At 33.8% G+C, this 20,286-nt stretch overlaps 2 protein-coding genes across 3 annotated transcripts in view; one reads left to right on the plus strand and one right to left on the minus strand.

Annotated features, from left to right (window-relative positions):
• Positions 1-20,286, minus strand: part of LOC106051997 (protein arginine methyltransferase NDUFAF7, mitochondrial-like) — a 32,140-nt gene that overhangs the window by 6,794 nt on the left and 5,060 nt on the right. For both annotated transcript variants that reach the window (XM_056022436.1, XM_056022435.1), the window contains 4 exons: positions 9,748-9,823; positions 9,309-9,388; positions 7,968-7,988; positions 7,145-7,264 (listed from right to left, as the gene is read on the minus strand). The gene's annotated coding sequence lies outside the window, so the exon portion shown is untranslated. The remainder of the gene's footprint in view (positions 1-7,144; positions 7,265-7,967; positions 7,989-9,308; positions 9,389-9,747; positions 9,824-20,286) is intronic.
• The window catches only part of LOC106051987 (UTP--glucose-1-phosphate uridylyltransferase-like), a 52,471-nt gene continuing 32,395 nt past the window's right edge, over positions 211-20,286 (plus strand). Inside the window, exon 1 of the mRNA XM_056022434.1 lies at positions 211-348. Coding sequence (XP_055878409.1) covers positions 337-348 — 12 coding nt within the window. The 5' untranslated portion in view covers positions 211-336. The remainder of the gene's footprint in view (positions 349-20,286) is intronic.

Genomic DNA, 20,286 nt, shown 5'->3' on the forward strand with positions numbered 1-20,286 from the left:
ATATATATATTTTACTACTTATACGTAAACGTTATAATAAGCCAGTGTCCATAAAGCTGTATTTAAATTGATTATATTATAGAATCTAATTTCAGATGTCAAAATAAATAATGGTAACTGTAATAATAATAGCAGCAATAATAATAACAAACAAAAATACACTTTACGTATATATAAAAGAGTATGTCTCTGTTAACATTTTTTTTGCAAGGTATATGAATTTTGTTTATTTTTTTTAAAGTGGCCTTGACCGTAAGGTTATGACCGAGGAAGCCACCTTGTCTTGTCAAGCATTTCTGTTTGTGTCTGCTTGTTTTGTCTAATATTACCTTTAAAATGGCAGCTAATGTAAGTTTTTTTTACTGATTAAACACTCCTTTTATATCATAGTCTATGATGCATCTAGAATTTAGTGGAATCTTGATTCTAGATCTATTCTAAATCTAGAAGTAGAGCCTAGCTAGAACTCAGTGGAGTCACTCTCACAGTCACAGTGAGTGAGTGACAGTGACAGTCACGACTCAGTCTCAGTTACAGTATGAGTGAGATAATCAATGATAATGATATTGAATCCAATGAGTATCACTTCGTCACTATCAGACTTACTAGATCTATAGAATCAATTTATCAAAGTATGATCACTATCAGTATCATTCACTATCTATGAGTATGTGACTATCATGACTATGACGTCTATGTCAACTATGTCACAGTATGAGTACTATCATTAGTATCATCAGTATCAGTACACCAACTTACTCTGTCTCAGCAGTGACCCCAGTGTCTGTGAGGTCTGTCTCACAAATCAAGACTTCCTTACCTATTCTAACTTAGTCTCTAGTCTAGCCTCTAAGCTCTATTAAGACTATTAGTCTAAATTATGTATCATTTTTTTGTATGTATTATACACTATTATATAGATCTAGTGACCTAGTCTAGATAGTTGATACTAAGATATTCATGACACTAGACTAGAGTACTACTTAGATGTTAGATCTAGTACTAGAGTCCTAGTGCCTAGACTAGATGACTAGACAGTAGACTTAGAAGATGTCTAAGACTAGTCTACTAGAGTCTAGTCACTAGTGGGACTTGTGTCACTAGATTTAGATAATTTAGATATAGATCAATAATATATAGATCTAGATCTAGTGATAATGTAAATGTAACTTTGACTAGAAATATCTAAACCTAGATGTAGATCTAAATATAGTCTAGATTAAGAATGTCAACAACTAATTCGAGGTCTAGCAATACTAATAATTATAACATCATAGTCCTCAGAGTCAGAGTTGTGAGACTCTCAAGTCTCTCCTGACCTCTGGCTCTGGTATCCAAACCAAACCATCACTATAAATATAATGTTTGTAAAAATGTTTTACATGTTTTTGGATGTTCCTTCAGAGTTGAAGATAATTACTTCCTAGTCCAAAACGACAGGGGATGGAAGCGAGCAGGGTTTGAACCCTGGACCATCGATAAATCTGTACGACAGTCCAATGCGCAAACCGCATGACCAGGCAGCCATCCATTGCTAAATGATCTAAATCTTCTAGATCTAGTGCTTATTATTATGATGATGATGCTTTTGCCATGGGCATGGCCATGGCCCATGTCAGAAGATAGACCTTGTAAAATGTTTTACATGTTTCGGATGTTCCTTCAGAGTTGAAGATAATTACTTCCTAGTCCAAACCTCCCGCAGGACAACGGGGGATGGGAGCGGGCAGGGTTTGAAGAAATACTAGATATATAATTATATAGTCTAAGTAGTAGATCTAGATCTATCTAAATCTTATAGTTACTCTAGTTAACTCTAGTACTATAATCTATATATAGACAGTCTGGGAACGCATGAGGCGCCCTAACCGCACTTCCCCTTGGTGGAGGCTGTCCAGGCCTGGGCAAGCTATTATAGCACAGTGCAGGACAGGCCATTGTCCTGTTGGCTCATAATACTCATATTTCTCACGACTATGGCCAAATTTCGATTCACGGTGCCCTTGCTGTTGGGAAAAAGAGGAAACAGTGCCTCATATTCTGTTTGACTGCCCCAGACTTGCTGATCTCCGCCTCGACAGGTCTGGGAAACCAAAAATTCTCGACCTGAATGGTGACGTGTATGCACTACCCAAGACAGCAGGGTTTCTGTCCAGGACTTTTGCAAGAGAGGATTTAAGCCTCTCAAGCCCTCACTCAAATGGATTTTGATTATGATGATGATGATGATATATAGACAGTATAGACTAGAGTATAGTCTAGAATCTAGATAGAACTATAGTACACTTTGACTTAGACTAAGTTAGACTACTTAGAGGTAGAGTATATACACAGACAATGGAAGCATTGAGTATTTTCTCAAGCCCTCACTCAAATGGATTTTGATGATGATGATGATGATATATAGACAGTATAGACTAGAGTATAGTCTAGAATCTAGATAGAACTATAGTACACTTTGACTTAGACTAAGTTAGACTACTTAGAGGTAGAGTATATATACAGACAATGGAAGCATTGAGTATTTTTTCAAATTTCTAACACTTTTAGACTTTATATCTAGATTATAGATGTAATCTAGATCTAGTTTTTAAGTTTTGTATTCCTGTATATGCACTGAACTGAAAGCATCTTTTTTTTTTTTTTTGAATTTATACACATGAATTTGCTGAGACTGAAAGGGGGGCACTAGATCATACCTACTCCACTTGTTGACTGGTAAATATCCCACACCTTTTCAGATCTAGATAATACCTACGCCACCTCTCTTTGATATGAGATTTTAACTTCGCCACTAAAAATGCATACTTGCATAAGCTTGAAGTTGATAGAGTTGTAGGGAAACGTTCCAACATATCTATTCTTATTGACAAATGGATGACAAGTTTTACATAGATGTTTTCAGTTTTTTTGTTGTTGTTTTTTTTTGGTCTAACCTTAGTAACCATTAGACATTACAGAGCTATAAATTAGTATAAAAATTCAAACACAAAAAATGGCTGTGGCTACATGTTTGATAAGTCAGCTTTATTCTCTAAGATGCAGATTTCTTGTGTAGATCTGTATCTTGATAAGAGTTCAAACGAGTATCTTTATTCTATATATTCATCATCGTTGGATTTATATCTAGATCTAGATTCTTATACTCTAATATAGTAATATAGATCTAGATCTTGAATTTGTCTTGTCCTAGAATAACTAGATCTAGAATCTAAATCTAGTTGTAGATTTGTTATTAAATATGGATCTAGTATTTAATAAATAAAATACACTAAATCTTGTCTATGCGTTTGTTAACATTATTATGAAAAATAACACAATTTCAGTATATATAATATTGATGTAGATCTACAATCTAGATCAAGTAGTAAATGTGACCCAAAAAATATACTCTCCCTTGCCATGGCTAGATCAATGATACTGACCTTGCCAAAATAACAACAAAAAATACTGTGCCTTGTGGCAACATAGATGGAAGAATATAGTTACTTCTATCATAATCTCAATTATAGTTCATCTTGTGTAAAATTATGATTAAAAGCAATCAGATCTAGATGATTAAAATATTTGTGATTAATATATTTTGTTTGATTTGGTTTCTAAGTGATGGGTGTGCTACTGTTAAGTAAAAAAAAATCCTTTGTTTGATGTGTGAGACACTTATTAGATCTACCCCACCTCTTTTTGACATTAGATTTATTTTAACTCTCTTTAGTATGTGTACGAATACGTCATATTATATTTTATTTTATTGACTGATGGATGAGAAGTTTATAGATTCTAGATGTTTTTTGTTTTTTTTCTGGTCTTAACATTTGTAGCTAAAATAAAAAATTAAAATGTAAAACTTAATTCAGCAAGTTCGATCTGGTTGTTTTACTCTTGATCATAGAGCTGTGAGGATATTGACTTATTACATGGGTGCAAGATCGCCGGCTATAGCCGGCAGGCCGGCAAAATCGAAGAAAAAAAAAAAAGCTTGCCGGCAAACGCCAGTCCGACTGATTGCCGGCTCAGTATCGGACTTTTTTTTTTTTTTTCACATTCACGTTTTGTACTTTAAAACTAAAACTTAATAAGTCGAATTCAAAGAAAGACAGGAAGTTACAATTCTTAAGTTACGGCGCATGCGCTATTTCCGAACTTTCGCTTTGTATCTAAAAAACGTAAACAAAAGTTAGAAACAAATCCGTATGACCCCGATCTGAGACGCCTAAGTTACATCTATGATCTAGCAAGTAGATCTAATTCTAATAAATTTGATCTGCCGGCATAAAAGTTTAAACCAGACCTAGAGGCTAGATCTAGTCTAGAGATCTAGATTCTAGATCTATTTCTACATTTTAAAATGATTTTAGAAGTTGAACGTATTTAGTATTTACCCGAAAATGCGAATTTACCGTACCGTATCATAGATCTAATTATCGTCGCCGTATCGGCGTATGAATAATGATAGATCTAGTAACGATAGTTTTAAAACTTATATAATAATATAGAACTAGATCTAGTCAATTCTAGTCTTGCCTTTTTTAAAATAAGTTTTTTATTATTAGATCTAGATTTAATTATATCCAGGGACTAGACCTAGACTAGTCAGGCTAGCTAGTGCACTAGACTTGACTAGAGTGTCACTAGAGTGACTGACTAGACTAGTAGTGGCAGTGGTATAATAGTCGATAGATCATCTCAGACGTCTCAGTGGATGATAATGATAGATCGATATCAATTCAATGAGTATTAACTATTAGATCTAGATAATTGGAATAATTAGTTAGAATCTTGCAGTTACAATCTACCACTAGTGGCACTAGCCTGACTAGGTCTAGTCCCTGGGCAGAAGCAGCATAGATCAAAAGTAGATCGTATCAATTACTTTAGTTAGTATTATAATCTATTATCAGATATAATATTCTACTAGTAAAGTCTAGATCTAATTAAATCTAGCTTCTAGATCTAATAATAAAAAAACTTATTTTAAAAAAGGCAAGACTCTAGATCTAGTAGATGATTCTAGCTAGGGGGACAGGGCTCACTTCTATGATCTAGCATTACTAGATTAGTGTGTATATAGATCTAACTTCAAGATCTGGAACTAAATCTAGAGTATATAATTTGGATTTAGTTAGGTCTAGTCTAGACCTAAATCTAGAGAAAATCTAATATCTAGTTAAATAGTAGCTCTAGTGACACTCTATTCCTAGACAAGTTAAAGTCTAGACTTAGACTATTGTATGTCTAGATCTATAATACTTAATTAACTTAATACTTACTAGTTTCTTTATTATACCTAGACATAGATAGGTGTAAATTGGTGGATCTACTCTGTTACTATTATCATAGAATTAAAATGACATCTTGACTAGATCTAGATATCTAGTATAAAAATCAGTCTAAGTACTCTAAGCTACTATTAGTTAGAAGATCCAGTTAACTAGTTCTATATTTGGTAAGATCTACTGACTAGTAGCCTACTCTGTCAGCCAATAAATATTTAGATCTATTAGATCTTTTATTTGAAATAGAGTTAACTTTTAACATAGGTGCTACAAAGTTTGATTTATACTAATATAGTGGTAGTAGGTAGGCCTATCTATGTGCATATTATATATATAAAAAATGAAATGTTTAAACATACATGTAGATTATAGTAATTTAAGTAAAAGCTTAAAATTTATAGTTTGTATTTAAAGACATATATATATATATATATATATATAATATATATATATATATTTATGTCGAGAAGTATAAGAGGCATCATGCTTGCAGGTTTTTTGGGATTGCCGACCCCCCCTTGCAGGCAAAACGGGGCTCTGTTGCTTGCATCCATGTTATTAAGATCTAGATCTGGACTAGATCTAGTTGTACTCTTTTACTTTTTAGTTATTGAATATTTCAAATAGTAATAATAATAATAATAATAATTTTATTTATAAAGCGCTGTTAACAAACAAAATTGTAGGCTCAAGGCGCTGTAACAACATTACAAACATAAACACAACTGCTAGAATAACAGTTAATCTAAAAAAGTTTTAAACAAGTAGGTCTTAATGTTCTTCTTAAAAGTGGTATAGCATGTTGTCTGTCTGAGATCAATGGGGAGTGAGTTCCAAACCTTTGGTCCGTGAACTGAAAAAGCACGCAGACCGTAGCTTTTGAGGGAGAAACGTGGCACTACTAAAAGCGTTGAGTCCATTGAGCGCAGGGTTCTCTGGGGGACATATGGAGTAATCAGTTCGCTAAGGTACAAGGGCATCTCATTGTTATATATACACTGATGACAAAGTGTGGCGACCTTGTAATCGATTCTCGCTTTCACGGGAAGCCAATGGAGCGTGCGCAAGAGCGTAGTAGCAGAATCTTGTCTAGTTTTTTTAAGGACTATTCGAGTACACAGAAGAGAAACATTGCTGCATGCCTGCATAGCTGACTCAACTATTTGAAATGCAGAGTTAATAGTTAAGTGGGAGGTTCAATCACTAGACTAGATTCTAGATTTATATTTAGATAAGTTCTAGACTTTAAGGCTATGTGATTTAAATTAGGCCTTAATTTCTTCTTTCCTATGTCTATCAAAATCTGAATTTGTTTCCTTTGCCTATCAGAATAGATCTACATTAATTTTGTATTACAAACAGTCATTTCTACATTTAATGGCTATGTCCTAGATTCCAAAGCTTAATGATGATTGGACTTTTTAGTCTTCTTGCTCACATAGTTTTTTTAATCACTAATTTTCTAGAAATTATGGATCTAATAGATTTAGATAGCATCAAGTCTACGAGTTTGTTGACTGGTAAATACCCAACACCTTTTCAGATTTAATTGGGATCAGACTCAAGCTGAGTTTGCATTTTCTGAGTGCCAGAATGCAGAAACCTTCCCCAAGATACAGTTTCCCAGTCCATTTGTCCACAAATTGGACTGGACCTGAACTATGGCATGAAATTCGTGCTATATTCTGTGGGCTTTCATCTCAATGGTCTTGGGTTCTAGCCCTGACAATCACCATCCTATGGGAAGTTTGGGCTAGGATATAGTAATCTTCTATTCTAAAGGAACATCGGAAACATATAAAATATAACAAAAACTAGGAGAGTGAAAAGGTCATTAAAGGGACATTATCACTCTCTCTGTTCCTTACCTTGATTACATTTGTTACTGGAGGGGTGCGGATGATATTTTTGCTATTGTTTTATTAATCTGTTTTTCAATAGTATTTGTGGTTTGTTTGTCCAGTATTGGAGTCACAGCTTTTGAAAATCTATTGTGAAAATAAAACATGAACATCACAAAAGTATTAAAAGTATTAAAATAAAATGTATAAATATGCTTTATATTCTTGAAAATTTACCCCCCCCCCCTTTTTTTTTTTTCTCCGAATTCCAACTTTTCACATATAACTTAAATGATCCAGTACATTTGCTAAAAGGAAAAAAAACATTATTGTCACCCTTTACTTTCTTGAAGTGGGCAACAACAAAAAAATATTCACATTATGCTGTTTTAGTAAATCAACATTATTTTGATACAAATTAAAAAAAATATATATATTTTGTACAGAATATTTTTACAAACATCTGTTGTTGTTTTTTTCACTTTATTAAAGATAATAATAATAATAATAATTTTATTTATAAAGCGCTGTTAACAAACAAAATGTAGGCTCAACGGCTCAAAAATATGCTGTGCAAAATATTGATGTAAAAGTTGTTGTTTTTTCTGACTGATGGTCTACAAGGGTGTCATGTGGCTAGCACAAGAAGCAACCACATTTATACTTTCCCTAAATAATTTCAGGTACCCATTAGAGTTGCGTCTACTCAGGGATATCCTAAAAATACAGAAATTCAAAATCCCAGTTTTTACTGAGATTCAAACCTGTTACCCCTCGTTTGGAAGCGGCACATTTTACCACCTAGCTTATTTAATTTTAAGATACAATAACTTGAGATTAGAATGCTTACCGAATCCTGTTTTAACCATTGCTATAATAAGAAAGAAAAAAAAAACATCTCTTTACTATAGTATCACAGTAGTAGTTTGCTGTGCAAAGCATTTCGAGTTTTCAACAAGATATATTCATACAATAAAAATAATACAGATTGATTATTGTTATCATAGCCTGTTGTTTATAATGTTCTGATGTCTAGCATATATTTAGCTGCCTCTGGTAACTATGTATGATTCTCTAATTGGTGAATGATTCATATGACATTCTAATTAACTTTTTTTCTATCTATTAGTCAATATCTACTAGAATCCCCATCCTCTTATTATGGCCTGAATGAAGTCTTATTTATAGGTGTATAGCACATATCCCCATGTGTGCAAACATGTTATTCAGTGTAATCATTGCTGTTACACTGTTGTTTTTTTCAATATTGTGCAGTATTGTATTGTATTGTTTATGCACTTACAGACTAATGCTGCTATATTACAAGGTATCAACTCACTCTATTTGTCTGTGGCCAATTTTTATACTCTTATTTGTCCCACGGCCATTCTCGAATCAAGTTTGAACTTAAAGATTTATTGTTTGTTTTGGTTGTTTAACTAAATGATGTCCTTGAGAAACTTTGAAGGTTGTGTTCAATTTTTGTTTCTGCTGACACTTGCGTCTAAAGCACTGGATCCAGCCAACCAGTTCTATTCATGTGTTTGTTTGGGATTGAACTTGCCTAACTGAGCAGACAGCAGAGGGCATCGTTTGCTATCTTATAAGAAGACCATATTTTTATTTGTCTAACAACTTTTTTTGCCTATGACTCAAGATTTGGAAGACATTTGTAGAGTCCACAAAGAGATGAGGGGAAAACATATATTGTTAATAAAAGCCGTTCTATTATAGTGTAAGAAACATAAGCATTAGAATTGTGGGGGGCGGATAAAGTAGTTAAACATTTTATGTTTTTATTAAAACTATTTCTAAAATTTTGAACTATGTGGTGGTAGACTAGTAAGAAGTAACAACTCTGCTTTTGTCTTAATTCTGTCTCAGTTTTTATTTGTATAAGCCAATGTCTCCCAAACCGTGTTCCGCGAAACCCTAGTGTTTCGCGAGGCCTGAATATGTGTTCCGCGAGGCCTGAATATGTGTTCCGCGAACTATTGGAATAAGTAGATCTAACGAGTAGGCCACTACGTGAATTATTCTCTCTAAAAAAAAAAAGGAAAGTGTTCCGCGAAATACTCAGAATGTGCTAAGTGTTCCGTTACGGAAAAAGTTAGGGAAACAGTGGTTTAAGCAATACAGTTGAATCAGTTGAGTTAAGATTAGTATAAAAAAAGCAACTATGTCAACTTACATTAATGATTGGTTGGCGTAGTCTCAGTCGAGCCTAGATCTGAAGGTCTCATTGTGATAACCATCAAGTTCAAAGGTCACCTGGAAAGTAAAGGCGATTATTCGTAAAATTGATCATTCAGTACCATCGAAAAGGTTTGCTTCGGAAACTCTAGACCCACGTAATTTGAACCCAGTCTATTAAATCTGGAACAACTGGACGCTACTCCGGACCCAGCTGAATGCAACATACTTTTTAAAAATTATTTTCTGGTTAGGGTGGGGGCGTTGTTAGTATAAGTTTGAGGACTACTAAGCCTACTGAATCGATTCCTACCTAGATATGGCTATGTGCAAGTACTTCCTACACCGTTACGACATGTTTAAAAAGGCTATCTCTACGTATATTGCATTTTCCAAGAATAAGAAGGCAGACAACTATGGATATAAATAGTACTTACAGGTTGGCTAACTTCAGCTGTACATAGCAGGGGCCTAGTGAGGAGGCAGGCATGTATTGTTATCTACTTGTACACCCTGAAATAAAAGAGTCAACCAAAAATGAACATAGAAAGATAAAGAGTGCAGTTCCTTCACATGGCTACCTTTACACACTCACTTAAGAAACGCTATACAAAGTCATGCACCATGTTGTGCAATATGCTAAACACTGTCACTGACTTTGAACTTGTAACCTTGAGATGACCGAAAAACAACTTTTAATTGATTTTCGTTTTCCAACTACCTAGTGAACGAGGCCATTGCTTCGGATTCGTCTTATTTCTCATTATTCGTATTTCCGTTCATTGTTTTTTTTCTAAGTTTATTGTCCTGGTTATTGTTGGTGGTGGCTGCATGTGTACACATCAGTTGTTCGAAGTGTCCCATAGAGCCTGCTTTCAGCATGATGTAAGTTTATTTCTCCCGAGCTTACTGTGTGAGTGCCTCCCTATACATTACTTCCCCCCCCCCCCCCCATGGGCTCACTTTGTCCTCATCTTTGAATGATGCTCTTCCAGGACATCTCTTTATTATAACTGATACCTCGTGGGGCCTTGGCTACAAGCTATCCCCTCACATCCGCCACTTAGGTCACCATAATGATTTTGTTTTTCTTATATGTGATTTAGTTATTCTCATAACAAAAAAAAAATGTGCACAGAAATTTCGTTTACCGTTGAGTTCTACTTTTTAATTCATTTTGGTCGCGACACTGATATTGCAGTAATTTCATACCTTTTCATAAAATGCTGGCCATTGAGTGCCCCCTCCCCCCTCCAAAAAAAAAAAAAAACAACGTTCCATTTTAGTTTCGCTATTTTAAAATATTTCGTTCTTTTGTGTTTACAATTATGTGTTTAGTTTTATTTGGTGGGTCTAATATTACGCTACACTTTTTGATTATGCGATTTTGTTATGATTTTCTACTGTTCCAACGAACGATGATGTATGACAACCTGCTCGCTCCTCATCCCTGACTAAACTCCAGAAACTTGACTATCCCTCTGTTGGGAAATCTTATTGTCACTTCCATCCGGCTGTCTATTGAACGCAAGGTAAATACGTTGTAGGCCTATAACACGAGCAGCAGATGGGCAGCCTAACCATTATATTGACAGTTTTACAGGGCTAGCAACTTATCCTAAAGAAAGGAACATTGTGGACAAAATATAGACCTATGTATTAATAACACAAAAAAAAAAAAAAACAACTGTTTCTCTGTTTGCAAACATATTGGCCGTAGGCAATGCGTGGCCTCACGATGTTAAACGAATTAAACACAATACATCTGTTGGTGTTTAGACAGTTCTACGTACACCAGACATAAGATACGACGTCCTGAAACAGAACTTGATGCATGTGGGGGTCTCGCCCTGTACGGAGACAGGCAAACCCTTCAGAACACTACCAGATACCTGGACCGTGCTGTAAAGGGATTAGTCTCAGCACGGAACCTTAAGTGAATGGAGGCTTACACATTTTCACGAAACCATGTCTGACAGTGTGCTCCGAACTAGCCTGCTTTCAGACGTTTGTCAGTAGTCAGAAATGCTGCTGCTTGCCATACACTCCTCTTCAATGTCTATCTTTAGACCAGTATTGTGTGTAGACCATGCATCAACAAACAGATCTAGGAAATCGACTGTACACTTTGGATGTATTGCCTCATCAGCCCTATTGAATCTTGAAACATGTTACCGTCTTTGATAACGTCGGCCTCATCGTGTGTACATGGACATTATTTACCCACCCCCCATCTGTGCGCGTCCCATTTTATATACTTTATGGTTAGATCTTGATCTATAGTATAGTTAGACCACTGACAATCCTTTTTGTTTTTTCGGCGTGGGCCGGGGCAATATAAATTTCAGACACGCGTCACTGGAAAATGCATTACATTTTTTAAACATTTTGCACAGTGTGCAGGTATTTCTAGGGGCGGGATATGGCAGCCGATCGCATCACTGAGTTAGACCACCAACTTAACTTCAGATCTAGATAAAAAAAATGTCTTCAAATTCATATTATTGACCCACCACCACAAGAAAATGTACACAGTATAGGCCTACATATGCTGTATCACATCTTGACCTTAGAGTAACGACCTTCGGCGTAATATATTTCATGTTTCGGCGCAGCGCGGGACCCAAGCCGTGTTATTATCTTATCAGCAATTTTTAACTTCTGTTTTTGTTTGTCGTTTGTTGGCTGAAGTCTGGAAAAGATAAAAATGTCAAGACCTTGTCTTGATAGTCATTGAAAAAAAAACAGAACAAAAAAAACGCGAAGTTGGATTTGTCAATGCTATATGCTGTAATTGTTCGTATGTAATGTGTAATACAGCGCACATGGCTAACATCTCGTCTGCTACATTGTTGTGAGAAACGGGCGCAAGGTCAAGAACGTCTTCTGCTTTACCAGATTTAAATCTTAGCCTTTTTAAATTTTATTTCAAAAGAGTTTGCGTAGGTTATATATATATATATATATTTAATGCACCCCATCCTTTTTCTTTTTTTTTTTTATTTGCCACATTAGTTTTCTTTTATCCTTGAGGTGGTCGGGAGGATGCGGAGAGGTGGTCGATGAAACTATTTACAAACGTTTATAGAGAACACAGTTTGCTAAGGTCTGTAAGGCACCATTTATTGCTCTTAACTTTATGGTGTTTCCTTTTTGGACGCTTTCTCAGCTTGTAGCCCTTAGGCCTTTTGAAAATGTCAACAATTTCAAAAAAAACAATATCGCTGTGACGTGTTGCAATCCACGTTGAAAAAGTTCGTTAGGGAAATCTTTTGACTTTGCGAAGGATTTCTCCAAGCAGACAGACGTGAACCGGAAGCTATTCACCCCTAGTCCTGTCTGAAGGTTCCACAATGCTTGTGGCCATAACTAGGTTAGGTCGTATTTATTTGTATATACGTTGTTCGGACCGGAGCCCGCTATTGTGTGACCGCCACGTACCGTGAAGAGACCGGCCACTCCAGCTGACGGGATTATGATGACGGCCTCCGCGTGGAACGGTGTGGCGGCTTGGACTTGGCAGCTGGGCTACGGGGATGTTGAATTCCTACCCCGAGACTCCAGAAACCGTGCTTTGTATGCCTTGGTTCCCAGGCTCCTAGAGTCAATCCACTAGCAAGAGCATGCCCTCCCCCCCCCACACACACACACCTTCCACAAAAAATAACACGAATAATAATAATAATAATGTGGTACTGAAATTGACGTTAAAGCTTCTACAAAGACATATGCTTTGGGTGCTTGCCTCTTCCATTTCTTCCGCTTAAAAAATGTGTATAACACTCGCTATTAAATCCGAAAGCGGATATAAATCTTAATTCAGTTGGGCGTCATATGTTCCCTTACTTACTTTCTTGAGTAGCTATTATTGCACATTATTAATTATTACGTTGAGTAGAATGTAGTTCCAGCGCTCTGTTCTTTTTTCGTCAAGCTTTTGTGAAGGAGGCTAATAAGTTCAGTTTGTGCTAGAGGTCGAGAGAGAGAGGTCATCTCCACACCGAGTAAGGCTTGTAACTAATTTTGTAACATTAACATGTCATTGAATAAGGCGTCACATTTTTATTTCCTCGGGCTGCACGTAGACTAGTCTCAGTTCCCCCCCACAACCAGGACTGGAGGAAGCTCCTGAGATCCCCCACGTTCAGACGAATTGCAAATGATGCAACGATTGTTTCCCCTGTTAATAATTGTCATTATAATTTAATTTGATATTATGATATATATTTTTTTTTACTTTAGATATTTGAGATTTTTATGATAAATTAAATAATGTCAAGTTCGCTAAATTGAACTCCACCGTCGCCAATTAAATAAAAAAAAGGATCAAGCTCTCTAATTTTAACCCTATCTCAATTCGTGACAGTAAATCTTCGTATCACATCTCCTTTATTACCGCTAGCTAGTTAACCAGTTTTTTTTAAAAATAAGTTATAAGACATAGATCGAAATTTAACACCTGCTACCTGTGGGAATTATTTAGTGCTACAAACAGAATGGCTTAGAAAATTGGATTCTGTGGTGCACAGCAGATTATCCTATACCTTTATTAACGCTTCCGTTATTGTTTTTTTTTTTTAGTTTTACACCGGATACACCAAAAAGCTAGCTATTTATAGTTATTCCGCCATTTATGAAAATCCCGTGTTTTTTTTTATTTTTTGTTTTTTTTTTACTACATTTCCCTGCAGAATTCTGTAAAGGATTTCTTTGTTTATGTCTTTGTAAAAGGTCTGGTCATATCGGACTGGAGACGGTAGCAGATCGCATTGTGCGTTAGTAGTGGGAACTTTTAGGATCATAAACTTTTTTTTGTCCTTTTACTAGACCAAGTTTTATACACCTTTAGTCGTTTTCATTCAATTGAAACTATTCCTTCGTTTATCCTTATAATTTATTTTAATTACCCTCTTGTGTATTTGTAGCTTCTGTGATGTTGCCAGTTCAGGCTGTCTTGAAGTCAACCAATTACTCTGCAATCGTTTGGGTGTAATTGTTCGGGTGTATTACGTGTAGTTGACCAACAACACAAACAAGAACTGGCACATCGATTGTAACAGGTGAAGAGATGTAGTCAAACGATGATGAACAATTGTACATATATTTATTATGATAAAAGGCCACAGTAGAAGTCTCTGTCACTAAACACGTCGTTACCCTGGAATGTTCTAACGCTAACTGATTTTCCGGTCTCTAACCCAACATATCCCAAACGTCACTAGTCCCGTTCAATATGCGTCTACTATGGTGCGTCGCTAAATAACTAACCTATATAAATAAGGTGTCTAACAGATTCCTCCCCCCCTTGAAAAAAAAATATGTCAATATTTTTCCACTACTGTCAAGTCTTACAAGGGCATTTTCAATCTAAGGGGAAGACCACAAACATAAAATCTTGATCTCTTCATCTTGACATCTTCATCTTGACAGTTCCTCATATTCATGTCAATGTTCATAACAGTTCATAACATTCCAGAATCATCTTCACTAGTACACAGTTCATCATGGAGGAAAATGTGGCATTTTATGGGCACGTCCTACACATCTCAAATGTTCTTCACTGGCAGTAATCTGATAACATACAATATTTCAAAAAAAACAATTATAGACTTTATTTACACATTCCATAAATTTTTTCTTCTTACCACCCTTTTATGTGCTTTTGTCCATTTTTCTTTTATACTCACCCTTTTCCATAGAACTAACTTTCGTCAATGATATATGAAATGATTCACACACAAAAAAATATCCATACTTACTTTTAAATGCTTAACATCAAATTTACTTATCTCCCTTTTCCATAACATATAAATGGTGTCAATATATTAATATATATTACATAATCAATATAATCATAGTTTATTTACAAAATTATTTCACTTCAATGTCATTCTAGACAATAGATCAGCTACAATATTCACAGATCCACTAATAGCTTTCACTTCAAATTTATATTCCTGTAGTGCTAAGAACCATCTATAAACACGACTGTTTTTCATGCTCTTTTGCTGTATATACTGAATAGGTTTATGATCAGTTAATAATATGAATTTCCTTCCTATTAAATAGCTCTCTAGCTTAGTAATTACCCATATTACAGCTAAGGCTTCTCTTTCAATGACACTATATTTTTTTTCTGCCTCTGACAATTTTCTGCTTACATATAATATAGGATGTAAGTTATCATAGTTCTGCATTAGACAACCACCAATAGCATTACCAGATGCATCAGTTGTGACATAAAATATTTTGTCTTTATCAGGTAGTCTTAATATTAATTCATGACTAAAAACATCTTTAATTCTGTCAATAGCTTTCACACATTCCTCATTACAAACTACTTTTTGAGGTTTTCCTTTTTTAAGTAAGTCATTTAATGGATTTACTATTTCTGCTAAGTTCTTTATAAACTTTCTGTAATAATTTACTATTCCCAATATGCTTTTAATTTGTCTTTTTGTTGTAGGTATTTCAATATTAAGTACTTTCTTTATGTTATCTTCAATAGGGCTAATCATGTTGTTATTTACTTTATGTCCTAAGAAAATTATTTCCTCCAATCCTATTTCTACTTTTTCTGCTTGAATTGTAAGTCCACTTTCTTTTATTATTTTGAACACTTCTTTTACATCTACCAAATGTTCCTCCCAACTATTATTAAAAATACATATGTCATCCAAATAGCAAATAACATTTTCTTTGTTTCCAATTATCATGTTCATCATTCTATTAAATGTGGCAGGTGCATTTACTAATCCAAAACTCATATAATTCCATTGAAAAATACCATATGGTGTTACAAATGCTGTGTAAGGTTTTGCATTTTCTGTTAAAGGTATTTGCCAATAACCTTTAGTTAAATCTAATTTAGTAAAAAATTTTGCTCCATTTAATTTATGTAAAATATCCTCTATATTTGGCATTGGATATGGGTCAAATTCTGTGATGTTGTTAAGTTTCCTATAATCAATACATAACCGTATATCTCCATTCTTCTTTTTGGCTATCACAATTGGTGAAGCATAAGGAGATGTTGATGGCTCAATTATACCTGATTCTAGTAAATTGTCTATTTCTTTCTTTACTTTGTCTTGTAAATGTAGCGGTATTCTATATGGCTTAAGCTTGATAGGTTTTGTGTCTGTTACTTTAATGTCATGTTTAATAATATTAGTTTTTCCTGGTATGCTGGAAAAAATTTCTTTGTATTCCTGTATTATTTTAGTTATATCTTTTGACTTTTCCTTAGTTAAATTATTAAGATTAATCTTTTGCCAAGTTTGATTCTCTTTTGTTTCTATTACAGGTATTTCCTTAATATCATTTTCATTATGATTTTCATTTGTTATTATCATCAAGCATTCTTCTCTTTCTGAAAATTTATTTTCTATTTCCTCCTGAATGTTTTGTATCAACTCATCTTCTCTATCATGATACAGTTTCAAATTATTTATGTGATATGTTTTAATTTTCCCATTTATTTCAATTTGATAATTCACATCACTAATTTGTTTTATCACCTTAAATGGACCTTTCCATTGTTTACCAATTTTATTTTTCAGGTCATTTATCAATATTAATACATTGTTTCCTACTTCTAGTGTTTTCAATTGTCTTTTCTTATTTAGATTCTCATGAGCACTTTGTTTGTACTTCTTATTGTTGTTATATGCTTGAGTCCATATTTCTTTCAATTCTGTTGTGATTGTTGTTTCACTGTCATTATTTAATTTATTCTCATTGTCTATTAGATTTTCTTTGAAAACATCTAATTCATCTCTAGGTTTTCTTCCATGTATTATTTCATATGGTGAAAATTGTGTTGCTTCATGGATGTTGTTTCTATGAGCAAATAGTACATAGTTAATGTAATGATCCCACTTGTTCTGATTATTCTGAATTATCTTTGTTAGTGATCTTTTTAATGAACCACCATATCGTTCACATAAACCGTTACTCTCCGGGTGATAAACCGAAGAGTATATGTGTTGTATATTGTATTGTTTAGTCCATTTCTTAAATTGTTCTGACTTAAACTGAGATCCCTGATCACTCAATATAATTTTAGGTATACCATGTCTTGTAATTACTTTTTGAGTTATGGCATTAATGATATTCTCTGCACTTGTATTTGATAATGGGATTGCCTCTGGGTATCTACTAAACATGTCTATTACTGTTAGAATGTATTTGTTATTATTTTCAGTTTGAATTAAAGGACCTATTAAATCAATAGATACTTTCTGAAATGGTGCTGTAGGTTCATCCATTTCTTGAATAGGTGCTTTATTCACTAGGCTTTTGTTAGATCTCTTTTGACATATGTCACATGAGTTTATGTATTTGTTGATTGTTGCTTTCATTTTGGGCCAAAATACTTGTTTTGACAAATTCTTATAACATTTCTTTACTCCCCTATGTGCTGCTAAATTATTATCATGTGTCATGATTAAAACATCTTTCCAATATTTCTGTGGTAAGACAAGTTGTTTTATTTTCTTGTTATCATTACTTGTTTGTCTAAATAATATTTTATTTTCTATGCAAAATTTCTCCATTGGATTATTATTGTTTTTATCTGCTATTCTTGAATAAATTTTCCCAATAATATTGTCATTCATTTGTTCTAATGCAAATGTGGGTATTGTTTCTTTTTCACTTTGAGACATTTGTGTTTCAAGACTATTTTGTGTTTCATTTTCTATCTCTCTTTCCTTAACATCTGTATTTTCTATTTGTATTACATTACTGGTTTCTTTTTCTTTATCATTACTTATTACATTTATTGTATTTTCCTGTTTCTTACTTTGTTTATCCATTGATCTTGTTATTATCATACTTGTTATATTTTGTGTTTCTATGTTTTCATGATTTTGTCTTATGTTTTTGTATTTGTTTTGCCAGTCTTCTAATTCTTTTCTTGAACATTCTTTAACTCCTTTTATGTTTCCTACTAACATATCATATCTCATTTCTGGTATTGCAATGCCATCACAATAACCAGTGAAAAATGGAGTTTCAATGTATACCCTTATAGCTTTAAATTCCCTTACGGTGCCATCTGCTAATTCTACTTTCCTAGTAAACCCTTTATACCAATGAGGTTTGACAAATTTAGTTTTTTACTGCCAAGGTGTTACAACCTGAATCCCTGATTAATTCCACCGGAATTCTATCTACAAACCCTGGGTACACTGCAAAATTGTTCCTATTTCCTTCCATGAAATATACCCTATCTGTCCCTTTATTTTTGTATTCCCTACTGTAACTCCTATTTCTATAATTTCCCCTGTCATTCCTATCTCTACTCCTATATCTACTGTTATTTTGTTCATTGTATCTATTTCTACTTCCAGACCTACTATTCCCTCTTCTACAGTTAGCTGCTATATGACCTTTTCCTTGACATTTAAAACAGGTTATTTCACTATATTTTCTAGTTCCACTATTTGATCTGTTTCTATTTCTACTTCTATCAACATTTTCTTTGGTGTATCCTATTAAATCTACTTTGCTTTTATCCCTATCAGAAAATGGTTTATTTGGATAGGCATTTTTGTATACTCTCATTATCTCTGTTATTTCATCTATAGTTTTTGGGTTTCTTTCTCTAATAAAAGATTGTAATTGAGGATCACATTTATTTACAAAGTTGTCCACTAGAATAAAATTTTTTAATCCTTCATAAGAGTTATTCACTTTTTCTAATTTTACCCACTTATTGAAGAAATCCTTTTCCATATTAATGGTAGTTTGGGGTTCTATTTCTAATGATGGTATATTGTCAAAGTATTTCTTTCTAAAAGTTGTAGCATTATGACCATAGGCATTCAATAACTCTCTTTTTAAAACCTGATAGCTATCATCAATATGATGGTCATGATTTTGGCATATTGTTAGAGCTTGACCATGAACAAAGTCTATCAGTATTTCAGACCACTCTTCTTCAGGCATATTAAATGTAGACATTTTTGCCTCATATCTTTTCAGGAAATCACCAATGTCATCTTTCTGTTCATCAAAACTTTGTATTTTTCTTTTTAGCCATGTCTGTGAATTAGGGTTGTCTCTTTGAGTGGTATAATTATTTGAGTTATTTGTGTTATTTCCTTGTTCAGTTTGAGCTCTGGCTTGTGCTGCATCCAATCTCATCTTCTCCATTTTAGCTTCATGCTCTCTAATTTTTTCTCTCTCTTTGTCTTGCCTTTCTTGTTCCTCTTTTTGCTTCTCATATTCTTCCTTTCTGATCCTTTCTTGTCTCTGACGTTCTTCTTGTCTTTCTATTTCTTGTTTTTGACGTTCTGTTTCTTCCCTCACAACTTGCTGTACATAAGCTGCTAAGTCTTTTCCTTTTAACTCCATGGCCTTTCCATCCTGCATAGCTGTTTCCTTAACCTCCTTAAGGTCCACATATGATGATGTAGCCATTGTGTTTTATATTTTATATATATATTTTCACTTAGCCTATCTTGGTTATGGCTATATTTTAAACTTATTTTATATTTAAGTTTTTACAAACTTTTATACAAATTTTAAGTGTTATGTCTCTGTGTTATGTCTCTATCTATAGATTTAGTAAATGAGTAAATCTAGTCTGAGTTATTATGGTTATATTCAAATCTGTATATTAGATCTAGTATCACACAAATTTAAATCCAGTATATTATAGTATGTATAATATTACCATTTAGATCTAGTTATCAAGAGCACTATGACTATTAGATCTAGTATGACCAACTATGATCAATTTTAAAATCTGGTATGACTGAAGTGTCTAGAGTAAATTCAAAGACTGTCTAGAGTCCAGATCTAGAGTAGATTATGGTTCTATTTAACCGTATAAAACTAATATGTTTATACAATGTCAAATATATCTTCAACAAGATATATATATCTAGAATGTACTACCTTCATTCATCTTCCAATTAATAATATTTCAAATTAGAGTCTAGATGATTTAATTGTACCAAAGAGAT

Source organism: Biomphalaria glabrata, chromosome 3, assembly GCF_947242115.1.
Source record: "Biomphalaria glabrata chromosome 3, xgBioGlab47.1, whole genome shotgun sequence".
Taxonomy (NCBI): Eukaryota; Metazoa; Mollusca; class Gastropoda; family Planorbidae; genus Biomphalaria; species Biomphalaria glabrata.